The following is a 20,245-nucleotide window of genomic DNA, read 5'->3' as shown; positions in this document are numbered from 1 at the left end:
TACATGAAAACTTTATTTATACTATCAAAGACAATTTATTTGGGCGGGAAATACAAAGCGAGTAAATACATTTTAAATATTTCAGTGCTGCCGAGTAATTCGGAGAAAAACATAAAACTGAATTGCAAGATTTATTTTATTTAAACTTAATCAGATTGTTTTTAATACAGGGGTAAATATCTGCTCTCTTAAGCAAAACCGTGTGGCCAGAAGTGACCATTAGGACATATTTCTCACTTGCACTGTTATTATACAGCAGCAACAATAAAAAAGAAGTTGAGTTGACCTAATTTATGTAAATTAATTCAAGAACATGAAGACGTTGTCTGTTGCCAGAGTCTCACCAAACATGTGGCCTCACATGCAGACATACATATACATTAACATAAAAAACTGTTCATTGCGAGGTATAAAAATAACACATCCTCAATAGTCTTTGAAATTATGATCGAGAAAATTTAAACAGTCTTGGTTAATATAGCCTGAAAACTTCCCTTTAATTTCATGAAGTGAATGAACATCAAGAAATACAAAAAAGGAGTGTGAGGAATCACTTAAGAGTAAGACAGCAGTATATCGGTCATTCCCAGTAAAAAAAAAAAAAAAAAAGATGCCCTTATATATCCATCAACCATCAGCTCCTACATAATGTTACCATATCCATTATAAAAGATACAGCATACAACTGTTCTCATAGAAGTTCTATTGAGTAGCTCTTATATGAAGGCTATTGGTCTGCTGGAGAGGAAGAAGATTTAAAGAATGAGGTCACTATTTGGATTGCCTTTTTTGCAAATCAAATGCCCTTTAAGACACATGTGCATGACAAAGGGTTTTTGGACCACTTTGCCCAATTAAAATACTATATCAACACAAAATACTTGGTTTGTGACACACTACACCTCTAGGGACAAACAATGAGGATTGTAAGTTTACTTGCATAGTTCTCTTTGATTTCACAAATGGTTTCAACACTGCACCATGTTGAAACACCACCTGAAGTTGCATGTAGTGGCATTACTGATTGACTGCTCTTTCTTTCAAAAGGAAAAGCCTGAGTAAGCCATTTCAGCATGTGAGATCTGTCTTGAAGAGGGTGTGCACAGCTATGTTCAGATAATAATACTAGCAATAGTACGGCTCCATGCAATTGCTAGACATGATATCACCGCCACCACAATACAGAAAACAAACTCTCTTAACATCATACATTATCTCCACACAAAAATATTTTCATATCCATATATAATCCCACACAGTATATTTCTATAGTTTCCCCATAAAACAATTGTATATGAATTTAATATTCTCCCAAGAGCTTTTTATAATTTTCTACATGATGCATCGATGATGAATGACAAGAACTAAAAAAAAGTTTTTTGTTTTTTTTTTGGTTTGGGCTGCCATTCCATGACGACAGTAGAACCACCATACATCTCACAAATTTATGTGCCATTTGTAGTTTAAATCTAAATGTTCACAGGGCGGTAGAGGTCAGCTTTTTGATACCACGACGCTTAGCGAGTGTGGAACATCCCACCGGCTCCAGTACGGGAGAAACATTTCTGTTCAGGGCTGAATAGGTGGCTGCCATTGCTCCCTGAGATAAAAGAGAAAAATAATAAGAACACAGAGTCTAACAGAAGCATTAAGTATTACAATTAGTGCTGGGCAATGATTAAAGATTGTAATCACGATTTATCGCATGGTTTTCTGCAATCGCACTGTTATGTGCAAAATTCAGTGATGAATTCCAAAGTAGTGTATTGTGCACTTTTATTTTAAAAGTACTGCTACATGAACAAAAGTGCAATAACATTTGTTGGCAAACACTTTTTTTTAACAAATAAGGTGCTTTTTTTTTTTTTTTTTTACAGAAAAATTCCCTTTACATAGTAGCAGTTAAATTATTTCTTGTAAATCTCAACTTAAACATTAATATATTCAAATTAAATATAAAAACATTAACGTAAAATATTAACATTTTGTCTAGTTTGTTATAGAAAAAGTTATGCTCATAGTCCAGAGCCTCGATCATAACATTGTAAAAGGGCACCTTCCGAGTAGAGACCTGCGCTATTGCAGGACTCAACGCTGTGCAACAGAGTAACAAGTGTTTGCCGCATTGAGCAATGTGGACAGTCACAGATCTGTTGATTTCAGGAACGCATTGTCCAATCAAAGGTATTCAGAATCCACTCACTGCCCAACAGTTCTTGCGAAGTGCTGAAAACTGCGTGCTTACGAATCCCCTCTCAACACACGAAATGTATACATTATGGAAAACTCAATGTGCATATATTCATTGTGTTATAACAGAGATATGAGATCATGATAAACTGAGATGTCAGCTTCTTAGTGATATTAAAGGGAGCCATAGCATGCACGCAGCAGACCATGCTTGCTTTTCTGTTAAAAATTAACAGTGAACAGTGGTTTGTGAATGTTGATGCTTAGCCTAAATAATTTGATCGGGAGTGTTCATGTGAGCACTGCTGCAGTCTTAGGCCCACCCCAAATGCCCTCATTGGTTGAGATGCGTGATGACACTCATCCCAAACCAGTACTAAACAACATCCCACCCCCCCTGTGACCCATGGTTTGTCTATATGTGTATTCAGAGCCAGGGAGCAACAGACTTTCAAAATAAAAATAATAATAAAAACTGGTTTTATGCACTTTAAAATAATTGTTGGTGTTAATCAATTTATGTGTTAATGCGATAACGCGTTAAAATTTGCCCAGCCCTAATTATAATGATAATTCAGGACTGTCGGGGTTACAAGGAAACCATGATTCAATTTGCTAGCTTCATATTTTAAACTCTTATCGGACAGCAAACCTTCACTAGATGAGGTGCATCCTGGCGGTTAAGTTGGTATTTTGGTAGCTTGTCCTTGTTGACTATCCATGGGTGACGAAGAACTTGAGCAGCAGTCAATCTCTTGTGAGGATCAACGTGAAGCATCTTTGATACCAGATCCTGTCACCAAAGAGGTTTAAAGACTATACATCAAAAACATATACATGAGGCTAACGAAGTCTCATAAATAAAAGGAGGGCCTTCAACCTTAGCCTCGAATGATACAGAATTCCAATATCCTCCAGAAAGGGAGAATTTCCCACTGCCGACCCGAGCCAGAATTTCTTCCGGTGTATCTTCTGGGCCATTAGCAAACGGAGTGAACCTGAAGGATGGATAAGAGCAGTGAGTTTTTAAACTGGAATGAATATTGTTTTTGAACTAAATCAGGATCTATATGCAACAGAAAAAATGCATGCAGAAAATCTGACTTGTATACTATGTTAATGTACCCTGTAAGCATGGTATAAAGGAGAACTCCAAGACTCCAGATATCACAGGCTGCATCATAGCCTTGCTTCTTCAGGACCTGAGGGGATAACACAAGCACAAATATAGTAACAGATTATTGAAAATAACTTACAAAAATAATATAGATATATCTAGCCTCTCAAACAAACAAATCAAAAGATACCTCTGGAGCAACAAAGTTTGCAGTGTAGCATGGTGTCATCAGCAGTCCATTTTCTGCTCTGAGTTGTTTGGCAAAACCAAAATCACAGATCCTGATGGATTCTGGGTTGCCTGATTCGTCCACATACAGGATATTACTGGGCTTTAGGTCTCTATGTACTACCTGTAACCAAAGTGACAATCTATTTACCTTGATAACAAATATGCAGTATAAACATGAAATATTTAAATAAATATATATTTATTTAACAACCAAAGTGCATATCTATGAACCATAACAAATCATAATAAATCTATACATCTAAAACATGTATTTATAAAAAGAAAAAATCGAAGGCACACCAAATAAGATATTTCAATGGTGTAACAGTGAACTTAATTATCCTGACTAAATGAAATCTTATTCCGTAATGTTTGGTGTGTGTGCGAGAATGCTCTTACCCCTTGGGCATGCAGATATTCAACAGTCTTTGTAATAGTGTGCAGGACAGCACTGGCCTCTCTCTCAGAAAAAAACTTTTGTCGGAGGATTTTATCCAGTAGTTCTCCACCTTTCATCAGCTCTGTGACCAGGTATACCGACCGCCCATCATCGAATACCTATAAACCCACAAAGAATCTGAATAACAGGAGACAAAACCTGAGACTTTCCAGTTCTAAGTGTCCCACAGGCACAGAAATAATCACTCACGTCTTTCAGAGTGATGATGTTGGGATGTTGTCCATAACGCAGCAGAATCTCAACCTCCTCTGTTGGATCTCTCCTTTCCTTACTGATAATCTGCAATTCAACCATTGAAACCAAATGCAGCCTTGGTGAGCGTAAGAATCGTCTTCTAAAATCATACCAACCCTAAACTTGTGAACGTTTGTGATAAATACACATGGAAAAACCTCTTTGGAAAGACATCAGTAACAAAACAGATATATTTACCTTGACTGCATAGTCCATGCCTGTGCTCTTGTGCACGCAGCGCTTGCAGATGGAGTAAGAGCCCACACCAATGTCTTCTTTGACATCATATACATCGGTGAACTGAAGCGTGCTCCGGTGGGGTTGCTGTATAACATACATGCATACACTTTATTCCCATGTTGCAGATGTGAGTGAAGTGTGTGAGTAACACAAGGATACCTGCAGTATGCCGCTCATGTTGAGGTTGCTCTGAATGGGCAGCTGGCTCTCCTCTTCTACTCCAGGAGCAACAAAGCTAAACCCTCTGAAGAGCTGATGGGCATTGGCACTTGGAGGGACACCAGGAGAGTCTGGGACAAAAACAGTAGATTGTTGGTACTGTAATATATTAATAAAACATAATAAATATGCATCGCGCACACACCTCTTGGGGTTTTGGCAGTGAATTCCAAGTCAAAGTAAATCGTATCGTCTGGCCTCTGGTTGACTGGTTTAAAGGGAGGAATCACTTCCTTTCTGTATAATTTCTAAAGAGGAATAAAACTAGTTTAAATGTAAAATATATATTTTTTATAAACTAAATGCATAAAAAACAGTGCCCTGGTGTTAAAATGAAATAGTATTGAAATTCTATACTATTTTGTGTAAATAAATCAAAAATACATTTTAAATTGTACAAGTGAATTTAAGCATTATTATGGGTAGTGAAAAATGGATATTCCTTTTAATTTTATCAATTAATAATGCTTTAAAGATTCATTTGTGAACAGTTGATTGCAGAAAGGTAATATAAAAGTTAAAACAGAGGAAATGCACATAGACAATTAGATCTCAAATTATGGCTAAAATCTAACCAATAATACAGAGGACATGGTATACAAAAGTAACTTTTACATGGTGTTTGCAGCGTGCAGACACAGCCACCCTACAATGATAAGAAACCATTTTTTAAATCCCCAAAAAACCTGAACAATCTCAATTATCGAGCTGTTTTGGTTTTCTGAGCAGTAGGACATCTCTGCCAACGGACTGTCCTGTATTATCATATTTTTGCCCTCAACCAGTAGTACGCTGTCTGTCATTTTCTCCATATCTGAGCAGCTGTAATGAACAAGTGTGACAAGCAAAGCAGGTGTTTTGTAGTTGGATGTAAAAGAGAACATAAAGAGTCTTAATTTCCTCCCGAGAGCCACTGAGGACGCAGTGGATTAGTTTTGTTTTTGATGGTAACACGCCACCAATACACAAGAAACATGGCTGGGGTGGGGTGGTCAGTATCTCATTATAACCTAAAAGAGGCACCGCATTGAAATAGGTCACTGTGAACAGAGCTGTTCTTAACAAGGTAAAAGGGTATTTTTTTTATGGTTTTAGGGATCAGATGATGCGTACAGTGAAACATTACGATGGACGATGACGTTTTCGGGATGGCGGGGGTAGATGATCTTCCCAAAGCGTGAATCTGCCGGCTCAACATTGTGATGTCTTTCAGCCATCGCCAATGGACGGTGGCATTGTTTATTGGCCCAACCCTAGTTGTTTTACAGACTTATTGAGGAACTTCAACCAAAGTATGCTCCTGACTTTTCAAAAGGCCCATTCTAAAAGAAATAATAATAATCATTTAAAAACTTACATTCCAGTCAATTGTGCTGAAGAACGAATGTCTTTTGATCTCTTCTACTCCATCAGGCCCGGCTCCTAAAATTCCAACCCCAACAATCAATGAACAGACTGAAATCCAAATTTACTCAGCATGTACAACCTGTTCTTGGAAAACTAGTAGAAAATGAGCTTTCCTCACCTAAGCGGTTGCCAGCATTCCTCTTGAACAGATTGCGGAGCAGGGACTGGGCCCCTGGGCTAAGAAACTGAGGCATGCCCAGCTTGGCCCTAGAGTCAAAGAAACCAACGTCAGTACAAAGACTACATTATAAAGATCAGCGTTTTAAATAAATAAGACTTACTTTAAGATCATTGTCATGGTCTCCTTTCGGTCTTTCCCTTGGAATGGAAGTGTTCCGGTCAGCATTTCAAACTGAGGTAGAAATACATCAAAAATGCTTCACTGTGACACAAAAATTATGTTGTCATATACAAATACAATATTAACCTACTTACCATTAGCACACCGTAGGACCACCAATCAGCACTGTGAGTGTGACCTCTGCGGTTGACCACCTCTGGAGCCATATATTCCACCGTACCACAGAATGAATATGCCTTGTTCTCATGGTCAATGGACTCTTTACTCAACCCAAAGTCTAGGAAACACACACAAAGACACAACAAATCTTACTTGCACTAAGACTTATCATTGTGAGATAATCACAAAATGCTCAAAAAGACAAATCTGAAACTATGAGGAATTTATTCAAGATTGTTACATACCAAGTAATCCTCATTAGTGATAAAACACACATACCTGTAAGTTTGATGTGTCCATCATTATCCAAAAGAATACTGAAAGAGATCCAAGTTTAGTTATCTTATGCAAATGTGCAATGCATTGAGTTAGTCAAAGTGTGATTATTAGAAACATCCTAATATGTGGATATAATATAATTATATATTGATTAGAATTATTCAAATATTTGTAGTATATAATGTGTTCTTAAACATGTAGTTACTATGCACTTTGCTGTTGCACTTTGAGCAGAGACACCTCACACTTTACTTAATACGTGGGTGAGAAGCATACTTTTCTGGTTTGAGATCTCTGTAGATGATTCCCAGTCCATGTAAATGGTTCAAAGCCAAAGCCAGCTCTGCAAGGTAGAACTTAACATCCTCCTCTGTAAACATCACCTAAATAGAGACATGAAAGAGGGGTAGAAGAATTAGCAGAACTTCATCTATTATTACATTTTAAACTGATTGATCTAATATTTAAATGAGATTTACAAGTACATCATCATTCAAAAAAAATGTTTTTTTTACAAGAAATTTGTATTTGTATTTAGCAAGAAAGTGACAGTAAAGATTCTTACATTGTTACAAAAACTGCTGTTTTTATAAACATTCTATTGCTCAAAGACTGGACTAATGATGCTGAAAATTCAGCTTTGCCATCATAGGAATATATTACATTTTAAAATATATTAGATTATAAAAGTTTTTTTTAAAATAATGCTATTTCACAATATTACTGATTTCACTGTATTTTTGATTAAATAAATGCAGACTTGGTGAGAATAAGAGACTTCATGAATAAAAAAATCTTGTACATGTTAGATTTTTCTGTTCCTAGACAAATAATTCACCTCTTTAGACAGGCGAGTGAAGAGATCTCCTCCTCTGAGAAAGTCCAGAATCAGATAGAGTTTGCCTTCTGTCTGAAATGCTAAGGGATAAAAAGTAAAGATTCAAGATTTATAATGCGTGCATTTAAATTTAATTAGTAATAAGAAGTTGTACTGCAAGTTGAATTAAAGTTCAACAGAAACACACAACCATGGAGCGTAAGAAACTGATTGGTGATGGGATGTCAATAACTCACCATAGTGCAGTTTAACAATAAAAGGATGGTTGACCTCAACTAGTATGTCTCTCTCCATCTTTGTACGCATTCGATCTCGTACTAAAACCACAGACACCCAAACCAAAACATTATGAATCCCCATTATAAAAACTTCCTTTTTCAGTTTGTACAACTTCAATAATAATGCACCAACACCAAATGCTTTTAAAGAAGTTGTCAACACATAAAGAAATATACAAAACACACACCTTTCAATGTAGCTTTCTTCAGTACTTTCATAGCATAGAGCTGTCCTGCTTCAGGTCCAGTTATCTTCTTGACAAGGAACACCTGCAGAAGCATGTGCCATTATTAAATGAAAACCAACATAATGATGCTTCTTTTTCATTTAAACACAATAATAAAAACTGATAACGTTCGATTTCCCATATGTGAGCAGTTCACCTTGCCAAAAGATCCCTGGCCCAGCACCTTGCAGAGTTCAAACTGTCTCGTGTCCGCTTTTTCCGAGCCCTCCTTGACGTGGTGAGTGATGCTGATTTCCTTGACCAAGCCCTCATCCTATGAAGGAGACATATGAAGTATGAGAAAGCTTGTGTCAACAACAAAACATGCAATACAACATCAAACCAGCAATCACAGAACATTTATCTTCTTCTGTTCTTTTAAAAATGGCTATCACAGCCGTGTAACTTAAAAAAAAAAATCAATGCTAAAAAACAATTGTCAAATAACACACAATCACTTCAACTCATCAATACAAACTCATGCTCAAAAAAGGTCTGAGAGTCAAGCAAGCACACACACACACACACACACAGAGGATGTTACAGAGAAGCCTGGATAGCTGTTGTCTCTGCAGAGGAGCAGCATGCCAAAGTCTGTAGGAGGAGAGAGAGAATAAACACCAAATAAAAGAAGCAGGCATTATAAACCAGGCCCATCTGACTAACTGAATCAATCAATGACTGAACACTTACAACTGACCAGAAGATGAACTCTAGATGCTAAAATACTAACTTAATGATAAAATGCATTATATAGAGCTAAAAGTGCTACACTCAGCTTCATATCATTTATCATCTTCTTCCCTTCTTTCACACTCTCTCTCTTAACATACACACACCAGTCTGCCAATATGAATAACACTTAATGGCGGATGAAGTCTGATATTCTATCGATGGTGGAAAAAGACCACAGATAGGGGAGGTGTTGGCGCAGTGGATAAGACACATGCCTTTGGTGTGAGAGACCCGGGTTCGAATCCACTGTGAGACACCAATGTGTCCCTGAGCAAGACACTTAACCCTTAGTGTCTGCAGAGGCGTGCGACCTCTGACACATATATAGCAATTGTAAGTCGCTTTGGATAAAAGCGTCAGCTAAATGAATAAACGTAAATGTAAAATGTAAGATATCGATATCCACCACAGAGGTAAAAAATGGCACAAAGATTAAGTGTGACAAAATAAGTGTTTCAACAAGCCAGAAACGTGTGTGTATCAGTGCACAATAACAAATTGAGAGTAAATATCTTAAACAAAAAGCTTCTCTCCTGACCTGCTTTCACTAGCATTTCGAGCTGGCAGAATAGTTAGAAGCATTTCCATTTTGAAATAGACAATTTTACATCCACAGCAAAGGGTTTGGGTAATAATTAACTTAAATAATGCAAATGAATCTAAAACTGAATTGAAATTCTAGACATTTGAAAGCAGGTGAGATGATTGAGGGGCCTGGCATGAGAAAGAGGAGCTTGAGAGGGTGCTGGCAGACCAGATTTTAACTGAAGCGTGACCAAGGATGACGTCTGAGGGACATCTCACAACAGGAAAAAGGAAGTGAGCGTGGGTGTTGCACACTCTTTGTCAAAGATATTGAATCTCAATAATAGTCCTTCCCAAATAAACATACAACAGGACAAGCCTAAATATACACTAATGTTCAAAAGGCTGGGGTAATTGGGTAATTTTGTAAAAAAAAACAACAACAACAACACCTTTTTAATATATATATATATATATATATATATATATATATATATATATATATATATATATATATATATATATATATATAGCTCTTTTAAATTATAATAGCATTGAACAATATTTCTGTTTTGCGGCATTTCTGATGTAATTAATGCAGTCTGGGTGAACAGAAGAAAAAATAAATCTTACCAACCCAATATTTTTAAATGGTAGTGTGCGTGCGTGCGCAATACACACACACACACGTACATGTGTACATACATACATGTGTACATACATACATACATACATACAGTCGTGGCCAAAAGTTTTGAGAATTACATAAATATTAGTTTTCAAAAAGTTTGCTGCTAAATTGCTTTTAGATCTTTGTTTCAGTTGTTTCTGTGATGTACTGAAATATAATTAAAAGCACTTCATATGTTTCAAAGGCTTTTATCGACAATTACATGACATTTATGCAAAGAGTCAGTATTTGCCCTTCTTTTTCAGGACCTCTGCAATTCGACTGGGCATGCTCTCAATCAACTTCTGGGCCAAATCCTGACTGATAGCAACCCTTCTTTCATAATCACTTCTAGGAGTTTGTCAGAATTAGTGGGTTTTTGTTTGTCCACCCGCCTATTGAGGATTGACCACAAGTTCTCAATGGGATTAAGATCTGGGGAGTTTCCAGGCCATGGACCCAAAATTTCAACATTCTGGTCCCCGAGCCACTTAGTTATCACTTTTGCCTTATGGCACGGTGCTCCATCGTGCTGGAAAATGCATTGTTCTTCACCAAACTGTTGTTGGATTGTTGGAAGAAGTTGCTGTTGGAGGGTGCTTTGGTACCATTCTTTATTCATGGCTGTGTTTTTGGGCAGAATTGTGAGCGAGCCCACTCCCTTGGATGAGAAGCAACCCCACAAATGAATGGTGTCAGGATGCTTTACTGTTGGCATGACACAGGACTGATGGTAGCACTCACCTTTTCTTCTCCGGACAAGCCTTTTTCCAGATGCCCCAAACAATCGGAAAGGGGCTTCATTGGAGAATATGACTTTGCCCCAGTCCTCAGCAGTCCATTCACTATACTTTCTGCAGAAGATCAATCGGTCCCTGATGTTTTTTTGGAGAGAAGTGGCTTCTTTGCTGCCCTTCTTTACACCAGGCCATCTTCCAGAAGTCTTGGCCTCACTGTGCATGCAGATGCGCTCACACCTGCCTGCTGCCATTCCTGAGCAAGCTCTGCACTGGTGGCACTCCGATCCCGCAGCCGAATCCTCTTTAGGAGACGATCCTGGTGCTTGCTGGACTTTCTTGGACGCCCTGAAGCATTCTTTACAAGAATTGATCCTCTTTCCTTGAAGTTCTTGATGATCCTATAAATTGTTGATTTAGGTGCAATCTTAGTAGCCACAATATCCTTGCCTGTGAAGCCATTTTTATGCAACGCAATGATGGCTGCACGCATTTCTTCAATGATTTCAAGCATCACCCTCCTTTTAACATGTCAAGTCTGCCATTCTAACCCAATCAGCCTGACATAATGATCTCCTGCCTTGTGCTCGTCAACATTCTCACCTGAGTTAACAAGACGATTACTGAAATGATCTCAGCAGGTCCTTTAATGACAGCAATGAAATGCAGTGGAAAGGATTTTTTGGGATTAAGTTAATTTTCATGGCAAAGAAGGACTATGCAATTCATCTGATCACTCTTCATAACATTATGCAAATTGCTATTATAAAAACTTAAGCAGCAACTTTTCCAATTTCCAATATATATGTAATTCTCAAAACTTTTGGCCACAACTGTAAATACATACATACATACATATATATATATATATATATATATATATATATATATATATGGGGTGGCACCGACTTATCGATTTTCAAGATCGACTAAGTCGACCATGGTCTGCCATGACACTTTAAGCTTGACGTAGACTAGTCGCCAGTCCTATAGAGGGCGCAACAGGATAAATCTTTGAAGGACTTCCACATTTACGCTCCATTTCCAAACAGTTAAAATAACAAATACATAAATACTATGAAAGCACTCAACATGCTTGTGTGATTATATTACTGGATGCTCGAAATTTAACAGGAGAACGCACATTATAAACAGCTTATTGTACAGGTAAGTTAATTCCTGTTCTAATCTAATGCGCTGCTGAACTGTAACGCACACACATAGGCTACAGCAGCTCGTACGTCATGTAGAGAGATGCTGCCAGGTAGAATTAATTCACACACGCAATCGCTCTCACTAATGTGTTCATGTGAATGTAATCTTTACTGTGTTACTTTATCTGTATCTGATTTAAAACGAGCAGAAATCTGTGATAAATGTAACGACCCAAAGATAAAAGAACTGATAAAAATGAGCTGTTATAGGAGCAATAACCATGTACGCAGCGTTGTGTCATATGCCTTAGCTGTGCACAAGGTTTTTTTTACAGCTCCAAGCTTATGTTTATTAATGACGTCATCAGTGACGAGTCGACTTTGACTCAACTTTCATCACATCAAAGTCGACTTTAAAAAAAAAACACTAGTCGTTCAACCCCTTATATATAGTGAGTGAACCTACTTCTCTGGTTCACAAACAGCCCTATCAATTGATCTGACAGCTTTCAGAAACGTTTCTGCTGGGCTGTAGGAAAATGAAGCTTTGCTTGAAGTGAATGCCGAACATCCTCTTCTCCTGCTGGCCACTTGCCATGTCACTCATCCAACAGGAAACCAATAAAACCAGGCTGTACTCCGAGACAGGAAATGTGATGTTAAAAGCCGACTTGCTTACATAGGAGACACATCTTCCAATTGAAAGACAAGAGGAATTGCAGGATATCAAATTATCCTCAAGCAGTGAACGAAGAGCTTGTTTGACTTACCGCAAGGAACCCATATAAACTTGAATTGGCGTACTTGGATCCAACAACATAATCAGTTTTGACAGACATAAGTTTGACAGACATATTCAGTTTGACAGACATATTCAGTTTGACAAACATATTCCGTCTAATATGCAGACACACACCCAAAATGCATATATATTTGAACTTACTTGAACAGGAGCATCATCATCCACCATGGAGTCATCCTAAAAAGCAGGAAAATATGTTATTGCCATCATGTTAAAACAGCATTTGCAAGGGCTATGATCATAGTGTGTCAACTATAACCAAAAAAATTAAAATTATGTGACTTTCAGGAACAGAAAAGATGTAGAGGAAATCACAAGCTCAATTTATTAGGGAAAGAAGTTATATAAATGACTGTTGCAAATCTCGATTACTGTAATTTGTAAATATAATGGCTCCTTGAGGGCTAATGACTATGTGCAACGTCAAATCATCTGACCACATGTTGACATTGGACTAAAACAGCAGTGTGGAAGATTGTTGTTTACAAGTAAATGATTATTTATAGGTCAAAACATGAACAGGGGACATAGCAAGCAAAGCAGGATGGCTATTTTCAGACCACAGGATTAGCCTGGATCACAGGAAGTTCATCAGGGAAAGAGTACGACAGGACGGAGTCCTGACAGTGTAAGAGATAGGGCTGTCAACGAATATTCTAAATTCGAATATCTATTCGAATAGTTTTTAAAAAACGAATTTCGAAGGTGAAAATTAATATTCGAATAAAAAAAAATGTGGAAAAAAAGGCCCGCGGTAGTAGAGGCGTGGTTGTCTGCTTTGCGAGTGGGCGCGCTAGCGCAACTGAGGGTTCAGGGACAGGTCACAGCCTCACAGGAGTCGCACTGTCTGGCACAGCATCACTGCTGAAAGTTGACGCGTCTTCATGGAAGATGCCAGCAAGTGCAGAGCCCAACTCGACCGCAGCAGAGAAAATGAGGTAAAATTTTTGACCCGCGAGATAAAGTTGTATGCAAGCTATTTAAGATACAGTTAGCATACCATTCGACCACTAGCAACATGAGGTCACATCTCAAAAATGTGCACCCAAATGAGCATGGCATAATGTGTGGAACTCCAGCTAAACAGTCACGTCTTGACACTTAACGTTACTTTGCATCGCTCGCCGCAAGAACTTTGTCTGCAACACGACAAGAGGCCATAATGGATAAAATAATTTTGTTCATTTGTAAGGACATGAGACCGATCAGTATCGCGGATGGGGCACGCTTCGGGGAGTTCTGTCAAGCAATGCATCCGAGGTTTGATTATTTATCGTTTCATGTCAAGGAAAAGTTCCATGTTTACCACAGCACAGCTTGCTCGGAGCATTCAATGTCAGTTCTATATGCTGTAAAACTTCAATTAATATTAATAATATTTGTTTCAATCACTGAATGAAGCCTGCTATATTTGGGACAACAGTCGCGACCTTAAATTGCTTGCACAAAAATTTGTTTGTTCATTTAAACCATTATGCGCAGAGAACGTGAGGGTGAGAGAGCGTGAGGTCTGCAGTCTTGGCCATTAGTTGATTTCCTTCTTTTTGTGTAGGTAATACGTTGTCATATATGTTTAAACTTAAATAGACTATCTATACAAGTAGTTATGTGTCTTTGTATTATTTTTGCCTGTTATTGACTTAATGCGCGTCATTGACAACATGCGCAACCAGATGTTCGAATAGTTCGAATATTCGTGTATTTTTTAGAGGTAATATTCGAACGTCAATTTTGAACAATTTTGACAGCCCAGTAAGAGAGACAAAAAAACAGTTACTATTTAGCAACTTGGATGACATATTTATCCTAAAGCCAACAGCGCGTATAATCGTCCCCTGGAGTAATACATGATCATTATAATATATACTCTAAATAGTTTATGGATCATCAATAGTGTGTTCTGAAAACCATTAGATCGTTTGATTGTGATTGATTCTGACTAGAGGTCGACCGATATATCGCTCGGCTGATATATCGGGCCGATATTTGTCATTTTTTAATATATCGGCATCGGCCGATATCAGTGTTTAGTAGCGCCGATTTAAAGTGTTATTGGCGCAGTGCAAAGTGCTGCTGCTGCATGTGAAGCACCCCAAGCTAAAACTTTTGGAAGATTCAACAACAGTCCTGGGAGATAAAGGTAGTCAGAGAATTTCACTCTGTAAATGGGGTGGAGAAGTTGGCAGCTCTTACAAACACGGCAGCGTGATTGAGAGCTCCGTTACTCCGCCCCGCTCACAGACAGCAGCGTGCTCGGAGAGACAGCTGTCCTGGAGCTGCCCAGAATGGTGAATGACATTTGTTCGGAAGCATGGTTTGATGCAGACAATAACCAGTTTTCCATCCAACTCATTTGTATTTAGGGATGGCAATATTCGATAATTTCCATGATTGATCGTTGTTTAAATTAACGATCAATTAATAACCTTAATGCTGCAAAATGCGTCTGCAGCGGTATTATTATTATGTGCAAAAGCCACTTGGAAAAACTTTCACACCCGAATGAAAGGGGTTTTAGTCTGAATAAAATGCTAGTAGCCGGACTGTAAAATGAATAGATGTGATTATGATCATTTGATAAAATGAAGAGAGCGTGCCATACGTTGGAGATCATTTTACTTGATTGACTGTTTCTCGTCAAGGAGACCGCTGAATGCGCCTCTTCAAATGGTTTCGTGGTGCTCGTTGTTGTATTTTAAAACGCAACTGCAATGTTTTCAAATGACACTATAGTAGTGGTGCAACAGATCATCATTGATCCGTGATCCGTTCGGATCAATATCTTCGGTTCGGCACACACGTAACCCGCGGATTGATTTATGAAAAAATAAATAAAAATTTGCGCATTTTCAGTCCACACTCAGTGGTCATGGCGAGCGGAGGAACGGATGAGCTTGAACACCCCGCGCATTTTGGCATCCCTGTCAGATATAATGATTAAGAAAAGAGGTTAGAGTGTAAAACCGTGACGGTACGTAGAGCCACGTTACAAGCGCACCCACTTCAGCGAAAAGATTGTGCCAGATCTTTATGAACAGGAGAAGAAAAAAAGTTGTGGATGAACTATCCCGAGCATCCTCTGTTGTGCTCACGACAGAAGGGTGGACGTCCAGGGGGACGGAGAGCTCTGTGATGATAACTGCTCACTTCATCACAGCAGACTGGGAGATGAGAAGTCCGGCTATTATGTTAAAAAGAAGATATTATGCCATGTGCACTTTAAGTTGATTTCATATATTTTAATTTAATAATTTAATGTTAATAAAAAAAGACAAAACATATGTTTATTTGTCTTGGCCTTTTTTTTTTTTTTTTTTCTCGCTGATCCGAATTTATGGCATTTATACCAAACACAAATGTTTCTGGTTGCTAGTGTGTTTGCAGCACTACTGTTATTTATTTTTTATATATTAAATTTTTTATATTTTTCAGTTTAATTGATTATTATTTCTAAAATTGTATTTATTTAAATGTATATTTAAGTTTACATTTATGTTCCAACAAACCTGAAAAATTCTACTTGATAAATGCTCTAAAACTTTTATGTAAATGATTGACTATATATATATATATATATATATATATATATATATATATATATATATATATATATATATATATTAGTGTTGTCAATCGATTAAAAACTTTAACTAGATTAATCACACATTTTTTCTGTGATTAATCGCAATTAATCGCAATAAAAAAAGAAATGTTTTTGTACGTTTTTAATATATTTTTTAATGTAATAATTTCACAGTTAAATTTAATTACTTGTTTAAATGACATCTTTTTATGAATGAAGGCCAGTATTACTGATATTAATACAGCTACTGATTTTTTTTTTCTTTTTACATTTATTATTAGGCTTCAAAAATATAACAGTTTTTAATTTAAGTAAACTTAAAACAATGCTAACATAAACCCATAATAAATGTCATGTTTACTCCTACCCTTCCTGTCTTAACAGTTAGGAAATATACAGAAATTTAATAAAGTTATCAAAGTTATATGCAGTCTGCACTGCATAAACTATAAATTAAATAGTTAATCCTTATTAAAGCAACAAAAGTTATTTAGTCAAGAGCAGCGAGTCATTGTCTCTGTTCCCTTTGTCCTTTTGACTTTACTGACAGGAAGCTTTATTGGCTGCTGTCCCTTTAAGAGCAGACAGACACGCAGATCTCACCGTTTATATACTGTCTATGGATCTCGCCTCATTCTCTCACAACTCTTTTTGTTCATTTTAGACTTTATATAAATCATTTAAGATTGCTCTTATGAGGATAATCGACAAAACTGGCACTTTGGGATTATTATTGTTAGTTCAAGCGCTTAAGAGAACTGGATTCTGGCGCCCTGTCTATGCATTGTGTGTGTGTGTGTAGCCTACGTGTGTATGTGTCACATAAGGGCATTCACAGACAGCGCATTCTCTTTTGTCTTGCCGCGCTTGAAATGTTTAAAAGCATTTAAATGAATAAGAGCGTGATCATATAATGGAAAGCTAGCCAACGGATGGCAGAAAATACGGATGCTGCGTTAAAAAACCCATATCGGTCAATCTCTAATTCTGACACTAAACAAATTGTATGTTTTTACATGACATTACTGCTTGCATATTATATATTTAAATATATTATATACTTTTAAAGTTGAATATAACTTTGCACTGTACATTTTTCAGTACACTGAATATCCATACAGTATGCACACAATACTGTTTAAAAGGCTCACCAAAGCTGCATTTATTTGATCAAAGGTACAGTAATATTGTAAAATATTACAATGACTTGTCCATTTTAATATATTTTTATTATATATTTTTATGAATAGTAAATTTACTCCTGTGATGGCAAAAGCAACATTTTCCAGCAGCAATTCCTAAATTGTCAGTCACATGATCCTTCAGAAAACATTTTAATATTCTGATTTGGATAATATACATACTTCTATGTATTTTAATTTAGGATTAGTACAGCCATTTAATGAAATTGTATATTTAATATCTCATCCAAATAATTTCAAAAGTGTATGTGGGGGGCCTAAATGTAAACCACAGACTAAATCTGAACACTGACAGAAACCCACAACCCTGCAGTGAAAATAGTGAAAGTCTAAATTGATCGAATTCCGAATAGAGAACAACAGACAGTCCAGGTCCAGAAAGCAAAAATGCAGCTGTTTCATAATAAATGTAAGACTTTAGCCATGACTCCTCAAAACCTTATGGACAGTCTACCTACACGTACAGTATTTGGGGGTATCCTAAAGTTGTGTTTGGCACATTTATGGCTTATTTTTGCACGCCTAAGACGCCCAAAAATGCTGTCTAGGTATGTTAGGAGCCCACTGTGTTTTGAGAATATGCCTGTTAGTCAGTCTGTAAGAAGGCAGTTCCCCGCCCTGTGCTGCTTAACGCAATGTTTACTGAAGTCAAACTTCAAGCAGCTACAAAAAGCAAGCGTCAATTTTAAGTTACAATGTAAAGGTAAACTTAGATCGAACACAGACACACATTCTCACGCTCTCGTGCTGGGCTTGTCTGGTCAAGTCTTGCTTCGACGATTTATTCATTCTCTAGTTTCATCAAGTAACGTTACCATTAGTTAGGCACTAACAGTTAACATTTCAAATAAACTCTTCATAACGCTTTAAATACTTCGCTGGATTTTAATCTCGACGTATACTGTAACTATGAATCACGCACTTTTTCTGTATGACAGTTATGAGTTTGAAAAGTAGCGAAATTCGAAAACGCAAACAGTGTTTGTAAACTGTAAACTTCGAGACTGAACACTGGCATTCCTCCGTGACATTAAGAAACGTTATCGGATTAGATGTGATCTCACTCAATCTAACAACACTCCTCGATTAAATAAACGTGATATAACCAACCTCATTCTCCATATGCCCCACAGGCAACTTCTGCCAGGGGTCTGCACACTGCGCCAGCGGCATCTCAGTCCAGATCTGTAACTTGCGATCAGTGATTTGACGCTGTCAGTCTCTGTAAAGTTGCACTAAAAGAGACCCGCAAAGAGGATGGTCCCTAACTGACGCATAAACAAAATATTTCAGTTCAGTAGTGTATTACTTCTAAGGTGTCCGGCTCCTCTTCAAGAAAAAAAAAATCTAAAGATGTAGTATTGTACTTCCGTTTTCGCTCAACATGGCGTCGTCACCTGTCTGTCAGAACGAGGCTGGAGGAAACGTCATCAGGCGTCATAGTGCGCGAGGGAACGCTGGGGCCGACCATCGATACACACGCTGTATTGGTGCCAGAGACAGTTTGATGGTGCTCAGGTAGTTTAATTGAGTCAACTAGGAATTATAAATCTATTAAGAAATTATATCTGTTCAGTCAGGGCCTTTGTCATTTCGACTGGTTTTTAAACAACGCATGTGATTCACATTGATTGGAGCATCCTCGCTTGTGCTCCTTTTCTACTAATAATTAATGTAGAATATTCTGTCTTTAAATCCTTTGGTCACTAAATCAATTTTAAATCTCTTTTCCCCTTCATAAGAAAAACACACGTGACACATTTCATAAATGCAGTGCACAGTCACAGCACTGCAGACTTAGAATAACGCTGATTTGAGGATTGTGCTTCATTCTCACTCTTTGTTTTTGATGAGACACAGTTTTATGTGTGACCCATTTCCCCAAACCACTTCAATTTACGCTTTGTTTAGTGTGGCGACCATGCACCAGGTAAAAGGTAAAAGCAGCATATTTCTACAAATAAAGAGTTTTTTTTGTCATGTTGTCAGTGTTTTGTCATGGTCTCCTGAGTATTAATAGCTGGGAGAGCTCCCCAATGTGTGCTCTTTTTAACCCTGTAAATTCTAAAGACATCTTGTAAAGACATTTTTTTTGACGTTTGCATGTATGTTATGTGACATAATTGATACACACATAGAACATCTAGTATGACACAGCTCTCACTCGAGGAAGAAGTTAACACTGCAATTTTATTCAAAGACCCAAAATGAATGAATATAAGTAATTTGCAGATAGTGATACTTACATGATAAAATGTATATTGTTTGTGTGCTACTTTTGTACTTGATGTTAGAATATAAAACCATAAATGTATGGATAATCAAGTAAACCCAAGCTGGTTTACTTGAATAAGAAAAAATAAAATTCACAGCAAAAAGACACATTTAACACAATCTGAAGGTGACATTTTTAGAATTACACTAAAAGGCCTTTTACTTGCTAAAAAGTATAAACTATCAATCAGATGCGAGATGGCATGTTGTAGATTATTTAAAACAGTTTTTTCACCATGTTTTTACCAGGCTTAGAAATTAATGTGTCTAATATAATTTTCATATTGGGTTAAGGAATGTATCAATTTTCATTTACCTATATCTTTAACAAATAGTAGAAGAACATGAAAGGCATCTACTCACAAAGATTGCATTTGAAATAT

The 20,245-nt window shown here is 37.2% G+C and overlaps 1 protein-coding gene across 2 annotated transcripts; it reads right to left on the bottom strand.

The window, feature by feature from the left end:
• Positions 1-118: 118 nt before the first annotated feature.
• Positions 119-19,049, bottom strand: LOC132141478 (ribosomal protein S6 kinase alpha-3-like). 2 transcript variants are annotated; one of them, XM_059551013.1, is made up of 23 exons: positions 18,699-19,049; positions 12,945-12,980; positions 8,713-8,774; positions 8,338-8,454; positions 8,142-8,223; positions 7,912-7,992; positions 7,676-7,755; positions 7,114-7,220; positions 6,838-6,875; positions 6,534-6,676; positions 6,380-6,450; positions 6,217-6,305; positions 6,049-6,113; positions 4,837-4,939; positions 4,632-4,762; positions 4,431-4,556; positions 4,188-4,277; positions 3,938-4,096; positions 3,498-3,659; positions 3,316-3,392; positions 3,071-3,188; positions 2,843-2,983; positions 119-1,600 (listed from the first exon to the last, which is right to left on the bottom strand). In XM_059551013.1, exons 3-23 carry the CDS (start codon positions 8,764-8,766, stop codon positions 1,478-1,480), a joined length of 2,157 nt encoding a protein of 718 aa, XP_059406996.1. In that variant the 5' UTR covers positions 8,767-8,774; positions 12,945-12,980; positions 18,699-19,049; the 3' UTR covers positions 119-1,477. The 2 variants fall into 2 exon arrangements, with proteins under 2 accessions (XP_059406996.1, XP_059406995.1); XM_059551012.1 differs by lacking the exon at positions 8,713-8,774.
• Positions 19,050-20,245: the final 1,196 nt, after the last annotated feature.

Source organism: Carassius carassius, chromosome 5 (assembly GCF_963082965.1).
Source record: "Carassius carassius chromosome 5, fCarCar2.1, whole genome shotgun sequence".
NCBI lineage: Eukaryota > Metazoa > Chordata > Actinopteri > Cypriniformes > Cyprinidae > Carassius > Carassius carassius.
The sequence above is the reverse complement of the archived record's forward strand: the minus strand, read 5'-3'. Positions and strand labels throughout refer to the sequence as shown.